Source organism: Rhinopithecus roxellana, chromosome 2 (genome assembly GCF_007565055.1).
Source record: "Rhinopithecus roxellana isolate Shanxi Qingling chromosome 2, ASM756505v1, whole genome shotgun sequence".
NCBI classification, from domain to species: Eukaryota; Metazoa; Chordata; class Mammalia; order Primates; family Cercopithecidae; genus Rhinopithecus; species Rhinopithecus roxellana.
Window position 1 is genome coordinate 37,167,840 of NC_044550.1, and position 21,113 is coordinate 37,188,952.

Here is a 21,113-nt window from a genome sequence, read left to right on the forward strand (position 1 = left end):
AGTCTTAAAATATCTAGCTCAGTGTTACAAATGTCATGTATCAAGGACACTTGATCCCTAAGATATATACCTCCTAGGAATCCTAACTCTGCAGCTGGTTTATGTCACAGGGAAGCTCCTTGTACCTATTTCTTCTTACTCAAGGTAGTTAGAGACACCTGGAACTTTGTAACATGCCAAGCCTGATTATTTCAAATCAAGGGGTAAGAAAAATCCAGAAAAAAAAATTTTTTTAAGCAATAAGGTATGTTAAAACATATATCCATTAGCACTAAGAAAATAGTATAGGAAGAGTGGTATAGAATACAAAGTATAAAAATATGTATACACATTAAGCACAAGATAAAGATCCCATTTCCAGTAACTATATTTTTTCATTCAGTCAAGTTTTTATTTTTGAATACTTGTGAGGTATAATTTACATACCATAAAAGTCACCCATTTTAAATGTACAATACAATGATTTTTAGTAAATTTACTGAGTTGTGCAGTTTTAGAACATTTCCATAACCTCAATAAAATTCCTCATGCCAGTTTAGAACCACTCAGTGTTGCCAACCCTAGCCCCTGGCAACCACCATCATCTTTCGGTCTTTGTAGATTTGCCTTCTCCAGACATTTTATTTGATTATACAGTATGTGGTATTTGGATCCTGGCTTCTTTCTACATTATACCTAAAAATGTGTTCAACTAATTTCATTAAGCACCCACTTTATGCTAGGCACTTTGAATATAAACTAGGCTACTGGTTTAAAAGAGATCTGTGGATCTTATGGTCTAGTGTGGAAAACAGTTACCAAATAATCATACAGATAAAATGTAAAATTTCAACTGAGTTTAATGTTTTGGGAACATGACTAGGAGCTGGAGTTAATTAAGCAAAGCAAGGTCTTTCAGACAAAGGGAACAGAACATGCTCAAGGGCAAGAGGAAAAGCGTTTACTACAAGTGACTGAGAAAATGGCCGCAGTCCAGACAGGGATGAATGATGGGAAATAAGGTTGGAGAAAAAGGCAGAGGCCCGATCATGTTGAGTCTCATTAAACCATATTAAAGATTTGGGTATTTTGGTATGTCTTAAGACCAATAGGGAGCTATTGTGTTTTCAATTGGGTTGTGGGAGGAAGGTGGGCAAGTCTGTTTAGAAAGGCCCATTCTAGCTGCAAGATGAAGACTACAATTGAAGAGTATCAACATGGATGCAGGGAGATCAATTAGGAGCTGTTGTGCTAGGTCTCCATTGGCATGCAAGATGGGTCTTCTGGGTCATCAGCTGTCATACACCACCCTTCAGGGTGAATCCACAAAGCTACATAGCATGGGCTAAGGAATGAGCTTCATTGGAGGAAATACAAATTTACAGGGCCAGGAAAAAAGAAGGTACCATCCTCATGTTATCCCATGGAGAGGTGAGCCAAGGCCCACAACGCTGTTTGGTTTCAGAAGAGCACGTCCTCCTCCTAGTCTCCCTTTCTACAGGGCAAGCTTGAAGAAGAAGTCTCGTCAATGGGGGAATACACAAGATGCTGAGCAACAGGCAGTTGGATTTGGAGTGCCAATGGTTTACAGTTGTCTGGAAATGCCAGCTGTCCATGGAATGTTAAAAATCTCCACTTCTGTGATGAAGAAGGCACCAGTCCCATGGGAACCTTAGCTTGGGTGCAGCCTTTTCCCTAGAAGGAGGAAACCCCAACCACAGCTAACTCATTCTGCAGGCAACCAAGAATGAACTGCCAAGGTCACAGAGAGTCTTGTTCATTGTGTGACGGGGGCTGCTGCAGTAGTCTAGGTGGGGTTTGGTAAACTTCTCTAAAGGGCCATACAGAAAATAGTTTTGCTTTGCAAGCCAGGTGCCCTGTCACAACTATTCAATTCTGCTCTTGCAGCATGAAAGCAACTGTAGACAATGCATAAATGATGTCTCTATGTTCCAACAAAAGTGTATTTTACAAAAATCGGCAGTGGGCTGGATTTGGCCCCTGTATCTCAGGCTCCCTTCAAGACTCTCTGCTCTCTTCTTAATAATAGTGCTCAGCTACAACCTCTTCTCACTTGATACTCTCTCCCTGACAATCCCATTTACTTCCCAGACTTCAGTTACAACCCAAACACAGGTTAGGTTTTGTTCTGAATTGTGCATTTTTCATGTAATTTTTTTTTTCAACTCCAAGGGTGAACACTCCACATGTAATTTATCTTTGAGGTCTTTCTTTTCACAACACAGGTTGGGCTGTGTTTGGGTTGTAAATGAAGTCTGGGAAGTAAATGGGTTTTACTCTTCAGCTTCAGCCTCACATATCCAGATACCTGCTGGATATCCTTAGCCAGGTTGCCTCAAATGCAGTAAGTATAGGAACTCATTTTTCTTTTCTTCCCAAATTCCCATTACTAGAAAATGGCATCACAATCGTATCTCACTGTACAGCCAGAAATCAGGGACTCATGCTAGACTCCTCCTTTCCCTCCCCTCCACATATAATCAATTAAGCAATCACCCATCAGTCTTCATTCCTGCTGTCCTCACCTGCATATCTGCACTCTCACTAGGACTCCTGCAATAATCTCTATTAGCGTTACTTAGGTTTTGTGTGTGTGTGTTTTGTTTTTTGAGACGGAGTCTGTCATCAGGCTGCAGTGGCACAATCTCAGCTCACTGCAAGCTCCGCCTCCCGTGTTCAAGCGATTCTCCTACCTCAGCCTCCCAAGTAGCTGGGACTACAGGCGCATGCCACCATGCCCGGCTAATTTTTTGTTTTTTTAGTAGAGATGGGGTTTCACCATATTAGCCAGCATTACTTAGTTTTTAAAATAAGTAACCCTTTTACATTTTCAGAATACATAATACGGGTTTATGGTAAAAGTCTTCCTCCACCCATTTCCTAGCCACCCAATACATCTTTCCAGATGCAACCAGTATTATTTGGTTTTTCAAATGTTTTTTTCCAGGAATACTTTGTACAAATCATGTGTATTCATATATTCTAGCCCTTTTTTAAAAACCCAAATTGTAGCATACATAGTGTTCTGAATTGTGCATTTTTCATGTAATTTTTTTTCAACTCCAAGGATGAACATTCCACATGTAATTTATCTTTGAGGTCTTTCTTTTCAGTACACAAAGGGCTTTTTTGTTCCTAGTTCATAGCGGAATAGTATTCCTTTGTATAAAAGCAACAATTTATTTAACCAAACCCTGGTTTGTTTCCAATCATTATTATAGTGTTATAGTGTTGTAATAATTTACCTCGTATTCCATTATTTTGCCAAATCATTTATAAGATAAATTCCTAGAAGTAGCATTGCTGGGTCAAACAACATTAGTAATTTTGATAAGTACAAAGCCTTTTTGTTATTGTTTGTTTTCATTTTTATTAAAGTTATACATATAAGCACACAGATTTAACAAACAATTCTACAGTTGTTATTTTTAAAAAAGATAGGAAAAGCAGACACTACTCTCAGAGTGCTTGCAGGCACCTGTTTTAGCCTTAAAAAAAATTTTTTTTTTTAATTTTACCCCCTTGTCTCCAGATGATATGCTGCTTGGCTGAATTTTGTTTCCGCGTTACCCACTGACTCCCCACCACGGAGGATGAGGGTTTAACTCTTTTCTATGCACACAAATATTCTTTTCATTCCCCCATCTTTCCAGTATAGTTATGCCATAATTTTGTCCAGCTCAATATTCAATTCACATTATTGGGATTATGTGGAAACTGCACAATTGAGCCATGTAGTAACCTTTCAACACTTTTCCTTTCTCATCTAATATTGTTTAATTGTCCCACTGGCTTAGTTTTCATGTATTTATCACCAGTTTAACCCCAACCTTGTTGGTGATTCTCTAAATCTCTCTCAAATTGCTCATCCTTTTGAAGTAGCCTTCCCCAGAATCAGACTTGCTACAGTCTGGACTGGTTGTTCTCCAAGTCATCCTGGGGATTCCTGACATCTGTGCTGGAGCTCCAAATGTCTTCCTCTTTCAGCCTTGGTGCCATCTTGGTGGCAAACATCCTCTGGTAACTAACTGCCTACAAAATAGGAGGTGTTTTATTTTCTTAAAGGTTTTTTTTGTTTTGTTTGTTTTGTTTTGTCTAAAAATGCTGTTAGTCTCCCTTCACAGCTGATTTACAACTTGGCTGGGAATAGAATTGTAGCTGGAAACAATTTGTATTCAGAAATTCAAAGGCATTTCTTGACTGCCTTCTAGCTAGTGTTACCATTGAGAAGTCTGATGCCATTTTGATTCTTGTTTTTTTGTGTGTGACCTCTTTTACTCTCTGGAAACTTCTTTGCCATCATGGTTCTGTTATTTTGGAATGTGCCTTAGTGTGAGTCTATTTTCATTAATTGTAATGAGCATTTGGTGAACCATTTTCAAACCAGCAATGTCTTTCAATTATGATAAATTTTCCTGAATTATTTAATAATTTCCTCATCTGTGCTGCATTCTTGAATAGTCACAAGTATACTATTTTCTTTTTGAGACGTCTCACTCCGTCACCCAAGCTGGAGTGCAGTGGTGTGATCTCTGCTCACTGCAGCATCACCCTCTGGGGCTACAGGCGTCTGCCACATCTGGCTAATTTGGTCTATTTTTTTTTTTTTTTTTTTTTTTTTGTAGAGATGGGGTCTCTCTATATTGCCCAGGCTGGTCTCAATCTCCCCAGCTCAGCGACCCTCCTGCCCTGGCCCCCCAAAGTGCTGGGATTACAAGTATGAGCCACTGCACTTGGCCCACAAGTGTACTATTAACTTAATATCTGGTTTTCCCTCACTCAACAGTAAGTTCTCAAAGGCACAAACCATACCTTTTCTGTTTAGCGCTCAGAATAGTGCCAAGTACATAGTAGGACTCAATAAACTCTGAATGAACAAATAACAGGAATAATAGGAATAATCTTGAAAGACTTTAAAGGACAGATTTTTCTCTATACTCTTTCTGATGTGCATAATATAACAGTGTGTGTGATAGACAACTTTTTGAACTAGTCCTTTAGTTTTATTTTTTCTTCAGTTTTCCATCCTTGGTCTTTTTGTTTTACTTTCTGAGAGATTTCTTCACCTTTATCTTCCAACACCTCTACTGGGTTTTTCATTTCCGGTAATAGCTTTAAAATTCCTACAGCTCTCTTTTGTTCTGCTAAGAATAGCTTTCTTTGAAAATAATAACATCCTGATATTATTTCATGGTTACAATATCTCTTGCTATCTCTCTGTGGATACTTTTTTAAAGTATTTTTAAAAGACACACTTTTTAAAAGTTTCATTCTCCTTGCAGTTAGTTTCCTCCAAGCTGCTTTTGCTGCGCTATTTGTTTTGATCTCTATCCTTTGTGTTAAAGCCTTTCCTCAGCTTGGTAATCCTTGCTGGTCACACTCATATTTAAGAGTGGAACTTAAAAGCTGAATGGAAGTTCTGTGTGTCTTAGTGAGGCTTGCGAAGTGTGAGCTTTATTATAAAGCAGGATTTCTCAAACTCTGTAATAGTGATATTTGGGGCCAGGTAATTTTTTGTTTGGGGAGGAAGGGAGTCTGTCCTAGAGTATTTTGCAGCATCTTCAACTTCTACCCAATAGATGCCTGCAGGATCTTCCACTCTTAAATATGAGTAGACCAGCAAGGATTACCAAGCTGAGGAAAGTCTTTAACACAAAGTATAGAGAGCAAAACAAATAGCGCAGCAAAAGCAGCTTGGAGGAAACTAACTGCAAGGAGAATGAAGCTTTTAAATTAAAAGTTTGGTTGCAACAACGAAAACTGTCTGTAGACACTGCCACATGTGCCAGGGGGTGGGAGGAGTAGAAGTCAAAATTGGCACCAGTTGAGGACCACTGCTATAATGTGATGTGGCTAAATCATTTATTTAGAGATTTCTGATGTCAGATGACTGTCTTTTCTCTGATACTGGTCATTTCACCCATAGAAGATTCTCCAATACCTTCCTGGAGGGTAAAGGGTTGGCTGCCAATGCTCTGGGAGCAGTAGGGGAAGGTGTATAGGCATGCATTTCCACTCAGTCTTCCAGCATTCAGTAGGGCACTACCCACTGTCAATAATGTCTGGTGCCCCCAAGTCCAGAGACACTACTATTTTATTTTTTTTGACATTGGCGGGGGGCAGGGGAGAGTCCCCACTGTGTTGCCCAGGCTGGCTGAACTCCTGGGCTCAAGCAATCCTCCCACATCAGCTGTCCGAGTAGATGTGACTATAGGCTGGTGCCACTGTGCCTGGCAAATAATACTATTTTAATCACTGTAGAGAAGAATCCTCCATTACTTTTCTAGAGTGGGGAAGAAGCATTCACTTGGCTGCACAAGGTCAGAAGAGGATTCTGGGAGCTCTAACTGCTTCTTAAATAGACTTTCAACCAGTTCCTCTCATTTTATCTTCCCTTTACCCCAACTGATGAAGATACATGATATCTCCAATTTCTAAGCTTCTGGCAGATTCCATAAATTAATCTTTGGTTTTTCTTTCTGCTAGATTAGGAGGGTTGTTTGTTTTTTTTAAGGTAAGCTAAGTACTTAACCATTAGACTATGTACTAACTCAGGGGTGCCCAATCTTTTGGCTTCCCCAGGCCACACTGGAAGAATTGCCTTGGGCCACACATAAAATACACTAACACTAACAATAGCTGATGAGCTTTAAAAAAATCACCAAAAAAACCTCACAATGTTTCAATACAGTTTACGAATTTGTGTTGGGCTGCATTGAAAGCCATCCTGAGCCACGAGCCACATGTGGCCTGTGGGCCGCAGGCTGGACAAGCTGGTGGTAAATCAAAGCTCCTTAACATGCTAAGGAAGGTCTTACAAGATCTGGTTTTCACCTCTCTGTCATTCATTCATTATTTATTTCCCCGTTATATGCCAGACACGTGTGCAGGGCATGGAACAAGAGGGACACGGTTCTTGCATTTATGGAATATATATTATTGTGAGTAAAAATTAGATTGATAAATTATCTGTGACAAACAGTGAAAGAAAGCAGTGCATTGGGTATGAAAGCATACTTAGTTTGCAGGAGTCAGACACTGGTCACCATTCACCAACTTGCCCAAGCCAGAAAGCAGGAAGTTGTCCTTGAATCCTTACTCCCCACGTCCAAATACTACAAGTCTTATATATGCTATTTCTTAAGTATCTCTCAAATTTATTCTCATAATTCCACTGCCAGATATAATCCAAGTCATCATCATCTCTTACCTGTGCAACTACAACAGACTCCTAAAAGTTCTACCTTCCTGAGGCATGCTGGCTCCTTCCAATCCATTCTCCTCATGGCAGCCAGAGGGATCTTCTAAAAATAAAATTCTAGTCATACTAGTCCTCTGCCTAAAACCCCTTAAAGGTTTGCCATTACCCTCAAGAAATAGTCTGAAATCCTTACCATAATTTACAAGGCAATATAATATAATGGTAATTTTTACAAATTGGGACTCTGGAGTGGAGAAACATGAGTTCAAAACCAGACTCCAGGACCTACCTGCAAGGTGACTTTGGGCAAGGTGCTTAACAACTCCAAACCTCAATCCTCTCATCTCACCTGCAAAATATAGTTACAGAATCTCCTCTATTGAGTTATTCTGAGGATTAGATGATATTACAAGTAAGATGGAGGGGGACCACTCTTCCCCTCTTTTTCAGTGCTCTCCTTAGAGCTGTGGTTAGGAGTACTGACTCTGGACACAGCCTGACCCTCTGGTACCTGTTTCCTCTTTTATCAACTGGGGATAGCAGGAACCAACCTCACAAGATAGCTGAGGATTACATTATGTAAAATATCTAGAAGAGTGCCTGGCACAGAGTAAACGCAACGTGTTTGCTACAATTCCATTCTCTTTCATTTCTTCCAACGTGCACCCTCTTTACTTCTTCTGCTCCGCCTACTCATCCTTCAGCACTGGTTCAAATACCACCTCCTCGTGGGTGGTGGTGGGTTCTCAAACCCAGCCCAGCTGCTCGACCTCCCAGGTCCACTCTTTGATGGGGCAGCAACTTCAACCCTACCACATGCAAATTCTAGCTGTCTACCGCATATCCCTACAGTAACAACTTCAGCCTCTGCACATCTTTCCCAAAGAACCTCCCTACGGCAATTTTTAAAGGACTCCCAGGAGGCACACCCTCGCCAGCGTCCCAGCATTTTACCTTAACAGTGATGCCCCACATCTTGTGAACCCCACCGGAAGTGAGCCGGCTGGGGGCGTTCCCTCACAACCACCCGGCTCCTACGCCCTTGGCGCCTTCCGGCCTCTTAGGCTAGGCCAGAAAGGAGGCGGAACTTGGTGATCTGACTGGCGGTTTCCCCGCCGGACTGAGAAGAGGAGCGCGCAGCACGTCGCAGGAGTAATCTCCTTAGTCTCCTGCTCTCGCGACATGGCCTTCAATTTTGGGGCTCCCTCGGGCACCTCCGGTACCGCTGCAGCCACCGCGGCCCCCGCGGGTGAGTGATCCCCCTGGACCTTCACCCGGGAAGGAGGGGAAGGGTCTGGTCCGCCCCCTCTGTCCGAGACTCTCGGATCTGGGTATCCTGGGATCTCCCGCCGACGCGGAGACTTTAGAGGCATTGGGAAAGGGCGGGCGGCCGCAAAGTGGGCCGAGGCGGCTCCCGAGGAGGCCGCAGGGGTACTCGAGGTCCCACTAGAAGCTCGCGCGCCGCGCGTGAGTTTCCACAGGGCCCTGGCTTCAGCGGTTCGCTTCCCGCCACCGGGGAGTCCTACTCAGAGAAATTGGAGGTTGCTCCCCTCTCACCTTCCCCGAGAGCCTCCCTCCCTCCCCTCTGCACCTCAGCCTCCCGGATAGGCGGGAACGCTTGCGTGGTTCCCGCTGCCAGCGAGGATAGGGCTGGGGATCCACCGGCACTGCCCATTGACTCCCTTAGTTCCAGCCCCGGCCCCTTGTGGTCCTCGCTATGGGGCTTATCCGTCGTGCTTCTTCCATCTGCCCCACCCCACCCCCACTCTGCTTTCTTAAACTGTTTGGAGCAAAACCAGGTTTGTTCACTTCTGTGAAACCTCCTGCTGATTCTTGTAATCCTTACCTTGCTTTCTTTTCTTTTTCCCTCTCCCCCTTTTTAAAATTTTGTTTCTTTGCCTACACGCCTATCAGGATTTGGTGGGCTTGAGACTGCCAACTCCACCGCCAGTGGGTTTAATTTTGGGGGTTTCGGATTAACTGCTAATCCTGCAGTGAACTTTAATATTGGGAATTTCGGTGTTTCTACTACCTCGGCGACTCCGTTCAATTTTGGTAACAGTCTGGCAAGTGCAGGTAGATACTGCGGGTTGTATGTGTAACGAGTGTTGGGAGCTGGAGTCCAAGAATATTGTGGTTCCTAGAGTTTGGGAAGGAACTGTTACTTGTTTAATAAGGAAAGGAAATTTGTTTCCTTATCTCAAATCAAAAATATTTGTATCAAGTTTTTAGTGCCTTAAAAGATGTGGTTTAGGAAAGTTTTGCAAGTTATATTCCTTTATTAAATGTGCACTTATCTTCCAAATGATAAGCATTTGGATTATAATTTTGAATAGAATGTATCTATAAAATTATTAGGTAAGACTTCAAAAGTATAAACTCACCACCAGTCAAGCCCATCCTGGGATTCTTGGACTCCTGCAGTCATTTTTCATTTTTTCTGCATCTTTCATTGAGATTTCATTTTATTGTCCTTCTGTTTCCAAAGAGAAACAAGTCTTATACGAACAGCAGTAACCTGTTTTGTTTTTTAACTTGTGTTATAATGATAATAATGTATTTCTTTGGTCAGCCCAGCAGATTAGGGTACTATAAGATATGTAATTTCTATAAGATATGTAATTATAGAAAGAATCCCCAATTCTTTTCTGGAATTTTGGGAAAAGCTCAAAGAGAGCAGTTTAATTTTATGGCATATAGCCCCGAATTCTAAAAGGTAGGCTAGATGTCTTTGCATTCAAAAAGATAATTATGAGGATTTTCTTATGCATGTGGGTTGTTTGAAGCTCATTAAAAATTTTGCAAGACTCAGTAGTAATATTATGTATGCATTTAAAATAGGTTTATGTGTACTTTACATAGTGACACTGTAGAAAAAAAATCTTGTTCTTCAGCTGCTCGTATATGAATTTATCGTCCATAGTCTCTTACATTATGCCTCTTATGCCCGTGCCAATTATATGCATTTGATAAACATTATTTACTCCCTAAACTTTACTTGGGAAGTTTGGTATTTTATTCATTCACTTGTTACTGCAATGTTATTATCACCCTAGCATCTGAGTTGAAAACAGAAGAATATTTGAAAACTTCAAAGATGAGATGATCCATTTTAATTAAGATGTGTTCGAAGTGATCACATATCACGGTCCTTTGGTGTGTTTGCTTTTCCTTGTTTGCTTAAAATTGGCACTGGGTAAAACAGAAATCTTACTTTGAAATTTGTGTTTCCGAATAAAGCCACCCAGTTCATAATTCAGCAACAGTAAATAAACTTGTTGGTGTTTGCTTGATTTTATGTTCATTTGGAGTTATCACTGTTAAGTTTTGAGTTACGATAATGTAACATGTTTTAACTACTTTTGTATGTGTTAACCTTCAGCAGAGGGCTGATAGATGTTCTTGTTTACTTTTTATTTTGTATACTTGTAGACCTGCTATTGCTAAAACATTTTTGATGTTGTGGAGCATGATGAGAAACTGACTAGTGTTTATTGTGTAGCCAATTTAGATGATATCATAGTTATTCTGTGGAAGTGAAAAGTAATGAAAAGCGATTACAACAGTGCTTAGTACTTTAGGTGATTTTTATGAAAATGTTTACAGTTTGCAGTACTGCAATAGAACCTACAAGTAAATAGAGTATTTAGTTGTGCCTGCATGCAACATGCAGCTTACTCGAGTAGTTTTCCAAATCAGAATGAGGTGATTAATAAAAAATGGTTGCATTTTTTTCTTCTTGTGTTTTCTGTATTGCAATATTGATGAATCTGTGTTGTATACCAGAAATAAATGAAATTGAAGGTAGATTCCAAAAAACCTGCAATATAATTCGACACTAATGGTTCAAACATTTGTCTTGAAAGGCTTTTTGATACCCTTGGTAATCAGCTGAAGACTGACAATAAGTTACAAAAATAATAAAACAATTTTAGATTGGCTAGCATTCCATTTATCTGTCAAATCTCTTCCTTCAAGAAACACATTCTTGTTGTATGGAGGTAAGTGTATTGGTGTGCTTCCTTTGAAAAGTTACTTAGTCTTGACAGAGACTTTATATATAACTCTTGACAGAGTTAATCTTGACATAAATTCACCAAAACCAAGGTTGCAAACTGGCAACGAGTCTGCTAATGTGATATGTTTGGCACACTATTTTCAAAACATTTGAATTCCTTGCAAAAAAAAAAAGTAGTTGAATTAGGGTTTAAAAACCCATACATTTTACATAGAAAATCCAGATTTCCTGTTTCTCTTGGGGTAAAAAATGGGAATATGTGACACTACTAAACTACGTTTCTTGTATCTGCTGGAATTTAGGAACTGCTGATCTAAAGCTATTCATTTTAAACAGTTCCACCTGTCAGTAAACACATAGTCTACTTTAGTCTTTACTGTTATCAGTCTAAATCTTCTAGCCATATGAATTTGCAGCACATCCTCTAAAAGTACATACATAGTTGTTTTAGAATTATGGCAATAGGCTTAATGTGTTTTCTCATCTGTAACTGTTAACCACCCCTTTAATTGAAGGGTATATATTACATTGTGATATTTCTATTTTAAATGCTTAGTTCATTTCTTGTAACATTTTGACTTCTCAATTGGTAGTATAGTTTTCTAAAAAATTGATCTTGGAAGTAGAGAAAGGAAAAATTAGATCAATATATTTTGATTTTATATGTAGCAATTACTTATAATTTTAAAAAGTTGCCTTTATATATACAAAAGATTCTTCCTTTCTATATTTGTTCTTTTTTAATTAGGTGGGTTTGGAGGATTTGGGACAACATCTACAACTGCAGGTTCTGCATTCAGCTTTTCTGCCCCCACTAACACAGGCACTACTGGTAAGAGGCCATCTTAAGTCATTTGTAGAAGTAAATGAAGTAGAGGTCTTTTTTTTTTTTTTTTTTTAACTTACGAAGTTCCAATTTTTCATTCAAAGGACTCTTCGGTGGTACTCAGAACAAAGGTTTTGGATTTGGTACTGGTTTTGGCACAACAACGGGAACTAATACTGGTTTAGGTACCGGTTTGGGAACTGGACTGGGATTTGGAGGATTTAATACACAACAGCAGCAGCAGCAAACTAGTAAGTATGAGGTTTTCAGCTTCAAATAAAAAACTGTGACAATGCTAGCTGACATTATTGAGTGCATTCAAAATACTTCAGTGGACTTTTTATAAGAATTGTTCATATGTTCCAAAAGATTTGGAATGTTGCTTTTCATGTTTATATATGATAGCAGCTGGGGAGAACTCTGATTGGCACAGTTAGGATTATAAAGTTCCTGTGTTTAGGATCATTCCATTTAAATTTTTGTTGTTAAAAATAACAAATAGAGAAACCGCACAAAAGTACAGCTTAATAAATTATATATAAGTTTACAAAGATTAACAGCCTTGTAACCACTGCCCATGTCAGGAGATGGTCCCTGGCCAGCTAGTTCAGAAGCCTACCACGTTTCCCTCCCAATCGCTTCCCCATCAGAGGACCTGCAGTCTTGGCTTTTATGGTGATCGTTTCCTTACTTTATAGTGTTGTCATTCAAGTATGTAAACAGTATTTAGTTTTGCCTGTCTTAAATCTCTATAGGCTCTTCTTTTATCTCTCTTTTTAATTTATTTTTATTTTTATTTTTGGAGACATAGTCTTGCTCTGTCGCCCAGGCTGGAGTGCAGTGGCACGATCTCGGCTCACTGCAACCTCCACCTCCCATGTTCAAGCGATTCTTCTGCCTCAACCTCCTGAGTATCTGGGACTACAGGCCCAGCTAATTTTTGTATTTTTAGTAAAGATGGAGTTTCACCATATTGGCCAGGCTGGTCCTGAACTCCTGATCTCGCAGTCTCCCCGCCTTGGCCTCCCAAAGTGCTGGGATTACAGGCGTGTGCCACTGTGCCCGGCCTCTCTTTTTTTATTTTTTAATTTGTTGAAAAAAACAGATCGTTTATCCTAGAGAGTTTTTTAGTCAAGACTTTTCTGATTGCATGCCTATGGTATAGTTTAACACATTCCTTTGTTCTCTGTATTTCTTGATGATTGGGTTAGATCTGGGGCATACATATATATATTTTGTTGTTTTGTTGTTTGTTTGCGAGACTATTTCATAGGCATATTTTTTATCAGAAGACATATAGTATCTTTTTTTTGAGTGATCAGCCATTGGTGATGGCTGGTCAGCCATTGAGCCATTGGTGATCATTATCTAGATCCATTAATTCATTGGGGGTTACAGATAGTGCCATTTCACCTGGATTCATTTATTTGTTGAAATACTTCTATGAGGAGAAACTTGACTTCATCTGTTTGGTTGATTCTTTCTCTTTATTACTGGTTTTCAGAATAAGCAATTGGTGGTCTAGCATTCTCCAAAGATTACCAATTTTTTTTTAATGTCAGAAACTGCAGTCTTTAAACTAGTTGCTATTTTTTAATCCATTGCAGTTACCATTCTTATTGATGCTTAAATTGTTACATCTTTGGCCAGTGCAAGCCTTTTCAAGTTGGCTCCCAAGTCCCTTTGACACAGTCTCGTTATTAGTCTTTGATGGCTTCCTTACTAACCATCCATACTAGCTGGTATGGCAGTAGGTTCCAGGGGTTGTTCTGTATGGATTAACTTATCCTCACAAGAACCCTGTGAAATAATACTTTTATTATCCCCATTTTATGGGTGAAGAGAGGAAAGTGAGAGATTGTGAATTACCTGTATACCTCTGAATTTACAGGGACAGAAATTCAACTACTTCTAGTGCTGTTTTCACTTTTCCAATCTGATGCCTCTTAAAATTACTTTTGTTTCATTTTTCTTAAGTAACTTGATTGACTAGTTAAAATTCATCCTACTCAGTCATTGAAGATTAGTTATTAACTTATTAAACATGAATTTCAAGGATTGCCTAACAGTAGGATGAAGATAATAGAATAGCATTCTCAGAACTATTCTTTCAATTATTACAGTCATTAATCTTTTCTACAATCCTGCAAAAATACAAAATTCGATGAAATATTTAAGTGGTTAAGGAAAGGACAGCAAAAATGAAGTGTTTCCTTTGTTTCTTGAAATAGTCTCTCCAACTATGAGTAACTGTAGTTCCATTTAGTTTTGTTAGGAAAATGGGGATTTGAATCTGGTGCTGTTTTAAAAATGGAAGGGGCTCATTTTGTTATGTAATAGCCATTTATTGTATGTGTTGTATGTCAGGCATTGGGTGTACAAGGTTGAAGACCACAATCCCTGCTCATAGTCAAGGAGATTCTAGGGTATCCACACAGAGGAAATAACATAGCATGGTTTATGGCAGAGTATAATGCATTTGGGACCAGTAACTAGATCAGTGCAGTTTTAATGCATAAATGACCTCAGGGTCAGTGGTGAGAGTTAGAGAGATAGATATGAATTGGATTATTAGCGTACCCTATATGTTTTACTAAGGAGCTGTCCTTTAAGCAATTCTAAACCATTATAGGATTTAAGCTAGACAGGAAAATAATCAGATTTTTACAAGTATCTCTTAGAGAAATACAAAGATAGATTATAGGTGGGTTGGAATGGAGGCAGAGATATGAGTTCTAAAGCTGTTGCCAAAATCTAAGCAAGAAATAGTGAAGACCTGAATTAAGGCAGTGACAGTTAAGAGGGGAGAGAAAAAACAGGATGTGAATTTGAGAGAGATTTAACTTGCAGAATCAATAAAAGTGAATGACTGGATAAAGGCATCTTGGGCTTCTGGATGGCATAACTGAAGGATCCCTTGCTCTTCATTAAGATCCAGAATACTAAAGCAAGAGCAGATGTTTGTGAGTAATGAGTTTGAGGAGTCCCCTGGGTAATTGTATATATTTATGAAAGCCATCAGAACATAAGTAGTATTTAAAGTGGTAGATATGGATGATGTCATTTAGGAGACCTAATTCCAGAGTAAGAGGAGAATACTAAAACAAAACTCTTAGAAACACTGACACTTAAATGCCGCCATCTGCTACCCCCAAGCCAAGTAGGTTATTGACCATAAAATACTGAGCAGCATTGTTAGGATCACTGCTTGTCCTATCTCATTACAGAGATGCCCGTCCATGTATTCCTCATACTCCTTAGCTCCCTTTTACTAATCACAGCTATACTTATCTCAGTTGGCAATACTTGTGAATCAAGGGGAAAAGTTACATTTAGCTTTTCTGACATCTGCCAGAAGTCCTTTCCAAGCCAAAGCATTGATTATATAGGATCCTTCAAAAGACTGTTGGATCTTTCGACAACTGATACTTCCTGCTCTGTTAGCTCTTTCTATCTTCACTATTCTAACTAGCTTAGATTCCATGGCCTTCCATTTTCTATATCTCTTGCCAATATGCCAGACTTCCTTGTTTTTGTCACATTTGCCTGAAAAAACCCCAAGCCTTTATAAGCCCAACTGTCTATCTAGAGAGTGCTTGAGAAAAATCACACGTTATGGAAGAGGGGATAATATCTCTCTAAATTCTTGATCACCAACCTCAGGCCTCAATGTTGCCTGGTAATCCTGTGAAATTTCTACTTTCAGCTTATTCTCCCGCTTTCTATAGCAGTAATTTTAAACCTTTATTCTCTTCAAATCTCAAATTTATCTGTTCTTACTTTTAGCAGATGGCCTTGACTGCTGCTTCAAAGACAAAATAGGGCTGAGCACAGTGGCTCACGTCTGTGATCCCAGCATTTTGGGAGGCTGAGGTGGGCGGATCACCTGAGGTCAGAGACCAGCCTGGCCAACGTGGTGAAACCCATCTTCACTAAAAATACAAAAATTAGCCAGACATGATAGTGAACACTTGTAGTCCCGGTTACTTGGGAGGCTGAGACAATGAGAATTGCTTGAAACCCGATAGGCAGAGGTTGCAGTGAGCTGAGATTGTGTCACTGAACCTCCAACTTGGGTGACAGAGCAAGACTCTGTCTCACGAAAAAAAAAACACAAAAAAAAAACAAAGAGAAAATAGAATTCCTTATTGCAATTCCTTCACCTTCCCTCCACCAAATCTATTTCTTTTTCTCCCTCTATCTGTATTTTCCTCTTTTTACCTTACTCGGGATCTCATAACCTCCTGCCTTCTCAGGGTGCGTGTGCTGTTGATTATTCTAGCTGCACTCCCTCCTAGTCTTCTCTCATCTACATATAAATAACTAAAGTTTATTTTTTCTTGAAACATTAATAACAACAAAAAAACTACTTTAATCTCATATTCACTGCAGCTACCACTCTCCTCCCCGTCATAAACTATTTGCCAGTCTGGATTCTGTTTCTTTATTTTATCAAATAAGTTAAGGTCATCAATCATCTCAGTAAATCCAGTGAACACTTACTATTCTTTAATTATGAAAAATGCTAACAAAGAAAAAAAGAATAGTGATGTGAACCCTACCAGCTGGAGTCATCAAAAGTCAGAATTTGCCACATTTGTTCTTGTCTCCTTTTTCCTTTTTTTTTTTTTTTTTTTTTGAGACGGAGTCTCACTCTGTGGCCCAGGCTGGAGTGCAGTGGCCGGATCTCAGCTCACTGCAAGCTCTGCCTCCCGGGTTTACACCATTCTCCTGCCTCAGCCTCCTGAGTAGCTGGGACTACAGGCACCCACCACCTCGCCCGGCTAGTTTTTTGTATGTTTTTAGTAGAGACGGGGTTTCACCGAGTTAGCCAGGATGGTCTCGATCTCCTGACCTCGTGATCCGCCCGTCTCGGCCTCCCAAAGTGCTGGGATTACAGGCTTGAGCCACCGCGCCCGGCCTTTCCTTTTTTTTTTTTTAAATCACTGACGTATTGGAGAGCAAATCCCAAGCATGTCATTTCATGCTTTACTATACTTCTCTCTTTAAAAATGTGTACCTCATTCCAACCCACAATAATTCCTTGGTGTTATCTAATACCCCATCTATAATCAGAGTTCCCTATGTCTCAAAAGTGTTTTACTTGGTTTGTTTGAATCATGATCCAAACATGGACCACACATTCATTTTCTTGTCATGTCCCTTAAGTTCTTTTTAGTGTAGAGAATTCCTCGTTCTGTTTTTTTCCCTCATAAATTTTCCAGTTGTCTTGTTAAATGTCCCCCATTCTGTATTTTTCTTCTGCTTCCTTGTAATATTATTTAACTTTATCTCTCATAATTGTGGTAAATAAAGTTTGCTTTAGGGACTTGATTTTGCTTTTTTGGTAAGAACATTTTGGCCGGGCGCGGTGGCTCAAGCCTGTAATCCCAGCACTTTGGGAGGCCGAGACGGGCGGATCACGAGGTCAGGAGATCACCTGGCTAACGCGGTGAAACCCTGTCTCTACTAAAAAATACAAAAAAACTAGCTGGGCGAGGTGGCGGGCGCCTGTAGTCCCAGCTACTCGGGAGGCTGAGGCAGGAGAATGGCGTAAACCCGGGAGGCGGAGCTTGCAGTGAGTTGAGATGCGGCCACTGCACTCCACTCTGGGCCACAGAGCGAGACTCCGTCTCAAAAAAAAAAAAAAAAAAAAGAACATTTTGCGAGTGGTGCTGTGTGCTTCATATCACGTCACATTGAAAGACTAACTCACTTATGGTGATGCTAAGATTGATCAGTAGGTTCAGATGGTGACAGCGTATTTTTATCTTACTACTTTAACCTAATGGTTTCATTCCTTGATGATTGCCTCAATCAGTTATCTTATTAGGGGTTGCAAAATGGTGATTTTCTAATTTCCTCCCTATCACACTGAAATTTCTTCTGTAAAAGGAACTTTTTCTTCATCCTCCAAGACTGCTTGATCACGCTGATACACAGTTTATATAGTAAAGGCAGGATAATTTTCTTTTTAATGGACAATTTTTATAAAAAGGAGTTTGTGGCCTCATTATTTCTTATGGTATGCAAGGAGTTAGGATTTAAAAAAAATTTGATCCTATACTTCATAAAATTACCATTTTGAATGCATGGGCTTTAATAAATATGTTTCAGTTAGTTGCATTTGGCCAATGGGAGACCTTAACTCCTGTGACACTAGTCTAGTTTTTTCCTACTTCATTGTTAGTCCTCCTTATTGCTTTTGTTCACTCATCTTCCTCTCTCTGTCTCTACAGAGATGTTAGACATGTTGCTTGCCTTTACCTCTACCCCATGGCTTAGCTGACTCCTTCCTTTAGGCCCTAACTGAAGTGCTAATGGAACTGTCTTCTCTTGACCCCTCTCTCAGGCTTGATCAGCTCCCTTATTTAGTACTCCCAGAACCTCTGTACTTCTCTGAAGGACTTATCACAATTGTTAATATTTGTTTGATGTGTTCAGTTTGTTTAATGCACCTTGTCTACCTTGTTTACCACTGTTATCTTTAGCATTTAGCTCTGAGCACTTAGTAGGTACTCAGTAAATATTTGTTGTATGAATTAATGGTGAGTGAATGAGTGAATGTGTTTATATATATAAAAAACCAAGAGAGACTGTATTGTCAGGAAATTTAAGGGAGAAGGGCTTTCAAGGAGGATCTGTATTCAACAGAAGGTGAAGATTTTCTTTGGGGGCCAAAGGAATAATCAACAGCAAGAGGGCTCTGAGAAGGCAGCAAGGTATAAGAAGTCTAATATTATTCTGTCTTGAAAAGAGTATTGGACTTTGTAATTTGAGTTCATCAGTGCCCTCCAGCTGGTGAACTTTAAGTAAACTGGTACAGTCATAATTCAGTGTGAAGTGTAAAATGAGAGGCTGACTACATATGTCTCAGTATAGAGATCACAGTTGATTCATGTCATTTAAAAGTTGAGGAAGATAAAGCCCAGGAATTTCTTGCTAAAGGATAGAAAGTGACCTTATAATAAACCAGGATTCAGGTGTTCTGAGTTCTAGTCCAGTTCTTGCCAATGTTTATATATACTCATTTGGGAATTAATACTTTTCTGGAGAGTAAAAGAGCCTCTCTCTAGCCCTGTAGAAACTCCAAGGACCTTGTGGTACTTTCAATGTTTAGAGCTGAAAGAGAACTTAAATAATATCTAATACAGTGTTTTAAAACTCAGGTCATTTTGGTATTCACGTTTTCTCCTTATCTGTGTACCATTTGTATTACTATTTAGGAATTTTCTTTAAATCAGTTTACTTTGAAACACTAAATACAGTTATTTTAAAGTAAAATTTATTGCTGCTATAAGTGGAAAACTAGTATCATTTGCTCTAAGGTAATTGAAATTAAGTACAAAGAAAATATAGTGTTAATAAATTCTAGATAGATGCCTTTGCCTTAAGCTCTGAGCCTTAGACTCGCTCCTCCCTTTGTTAAAAGATGATATACTTATCTCACACTTTGGGCAATATTTATCTGCCCTAAGAACTTGGCACTTCTTTGCATTAGAGAAATTGGTATCCCACAGAGGTTAAGTGATTTGCCCAAAGTTACACAACCATCTAAAGTTTTAGCCTAGAATACTGATGGTTAATCCATTTGTTATTACTATATTTTTTTAATAATGAGAGAAAGGAAAATGTTTAGTAAGCTAGTATTGATATAACAATGATTTTTAGACTTACTTTGTATCCCCCAATTTATATTTATTTATTATACAAATATAACAGTAATAACAGTTATTTAAAAAATCCTACATCTTTACAAACTTTCCTTTATCCACATGCATGCTTCCCTCCCTCCCTCCTTTCTTTCTTTCATGTGTAGGTTTAATATTGTGGACCCAATTTGTGTTCTGGTAATGAAATTAATTTGGATAACATCATTAGGGCTGGGCATAGTTGCTCATTCCTGTAATCCCAGCACTTGGGGAGGCTGAGGCAGGAGAGTCTCTTGAGCTCAGAAGTTTTGAGACTACCATGGGAAACATAGTAAGACCCTGTCTCTACAAAAAATAATTTTAAGAAATTAACCAGGTGCACGTTGGTGCACTCCTGTAGTCCCAACGACTCAGGATGATGAAGCAGGAGATTGCTTGAGCCCAGAAAGTTGAGGCTACAGTGAGCCATGATCTGGCCACTGCATTCCAGCCTAGGCAACAAAGTGAGACCCTGTCTCAAAATATATTATTAGAAAAGCAAATTTAATGTTATGAGGTTTGGCCTAGTGTATTAGTTTCCTATTGCTGCCATAACAAATTACCACAAACTTAGCGGCTTAAGACAATAAAAGTTTATTATTTTATAGTTTCTGGAGATTAGAAGTCCAGAAGTGGGTTTCACTGTGCTAAAATGAAGGTCTTGGCAGTACTGTGCTACTTCTAGAGGCACTAAGGGAGAATTCATTCTCTTGCATTTTCCAGTTTTTAGAGTCTTCCTGCATTTCTTGGCTTGCAGCTCCTTCTTCCATTTTGCCATATGCCAACAGCATAGCATCTTCAGATCTGTTTGACTCGGAGCTCACTCTTCCACTTTTGAGGATCTTATGATTACATTGAGTCCCTTCTGGTAATCCAGGATAACCCTCTATCTCAACATGCTTAATTTAATCACATCCACAAAGGCCCTTTTGCTATGTAAGATAACATATTTATAGGTTCTGTAGATTAGGCTATGGGCGTCTTTGTGGGCGGGGGGGGGGGGGGCGGGGGCATTATTTTGCCTCCCATGCCTAGGATCTGGATTAAGTTTTGTTTTGTTTTGTTTTTAAATACTAATTTTGGGTACATTTTTAGCATTAGGTGGTCTCTTCAGTCAGCCTACACAAGCTCCTACACAGTCCAACCAGCTGATAAATACTGCGAGTGCTCTTTCTGCTCCAACGCTATTGGGAGATGAGAGAGATGCTATTTTGGCAAAATGGAATCAACTGCAGGCCTTTTGGGGAACAGGAAAAGGGTATTTCAACAATAATATTCCGCCAGTGGAATTCACACAAGAAAATCCCTTTTGTCGATTTAAGGTATTATTAATACTGTTTATATCTTCAATTGAAGATTTTGTATAACAGAAAATAT

General features: G+C 39.4%; 1 protein-coding gene across 1 annotated transcript in view; it reads left to right on the plus strand.

Annotated features, from left to right (window-relative positions):
* Positions 1-8,242: 8,242 nt before the first annotated feature.
* NUP54 (nucleoporin 54) overlaps positions 8,243-21,113 on the plus strand; it is a 34,397-nt gene continuing 21,526 nt past the window's right edge. The window contains exons 1-4 of the mRNA XM_010374083.2: positions 8,243-8,450; positions 11,968-12,051; positions 12,150-12,296; positions 20,832-21,058. Of these exons, the coding sequence (XP_010372385.1) occupies positions 8,384-8,450; positions 11,968-12,051; positions 12,150-12,296; positions 20,832-21,058 (525 nt within the window). The 5' untranslated portion in view covers positions 8,243-8,383. The remainder of the gene's footprint in view (positions 8,451-11,967; positions 12,052-12,149; positions 12,297-20,831; positions 21,059-21,113) is intronic.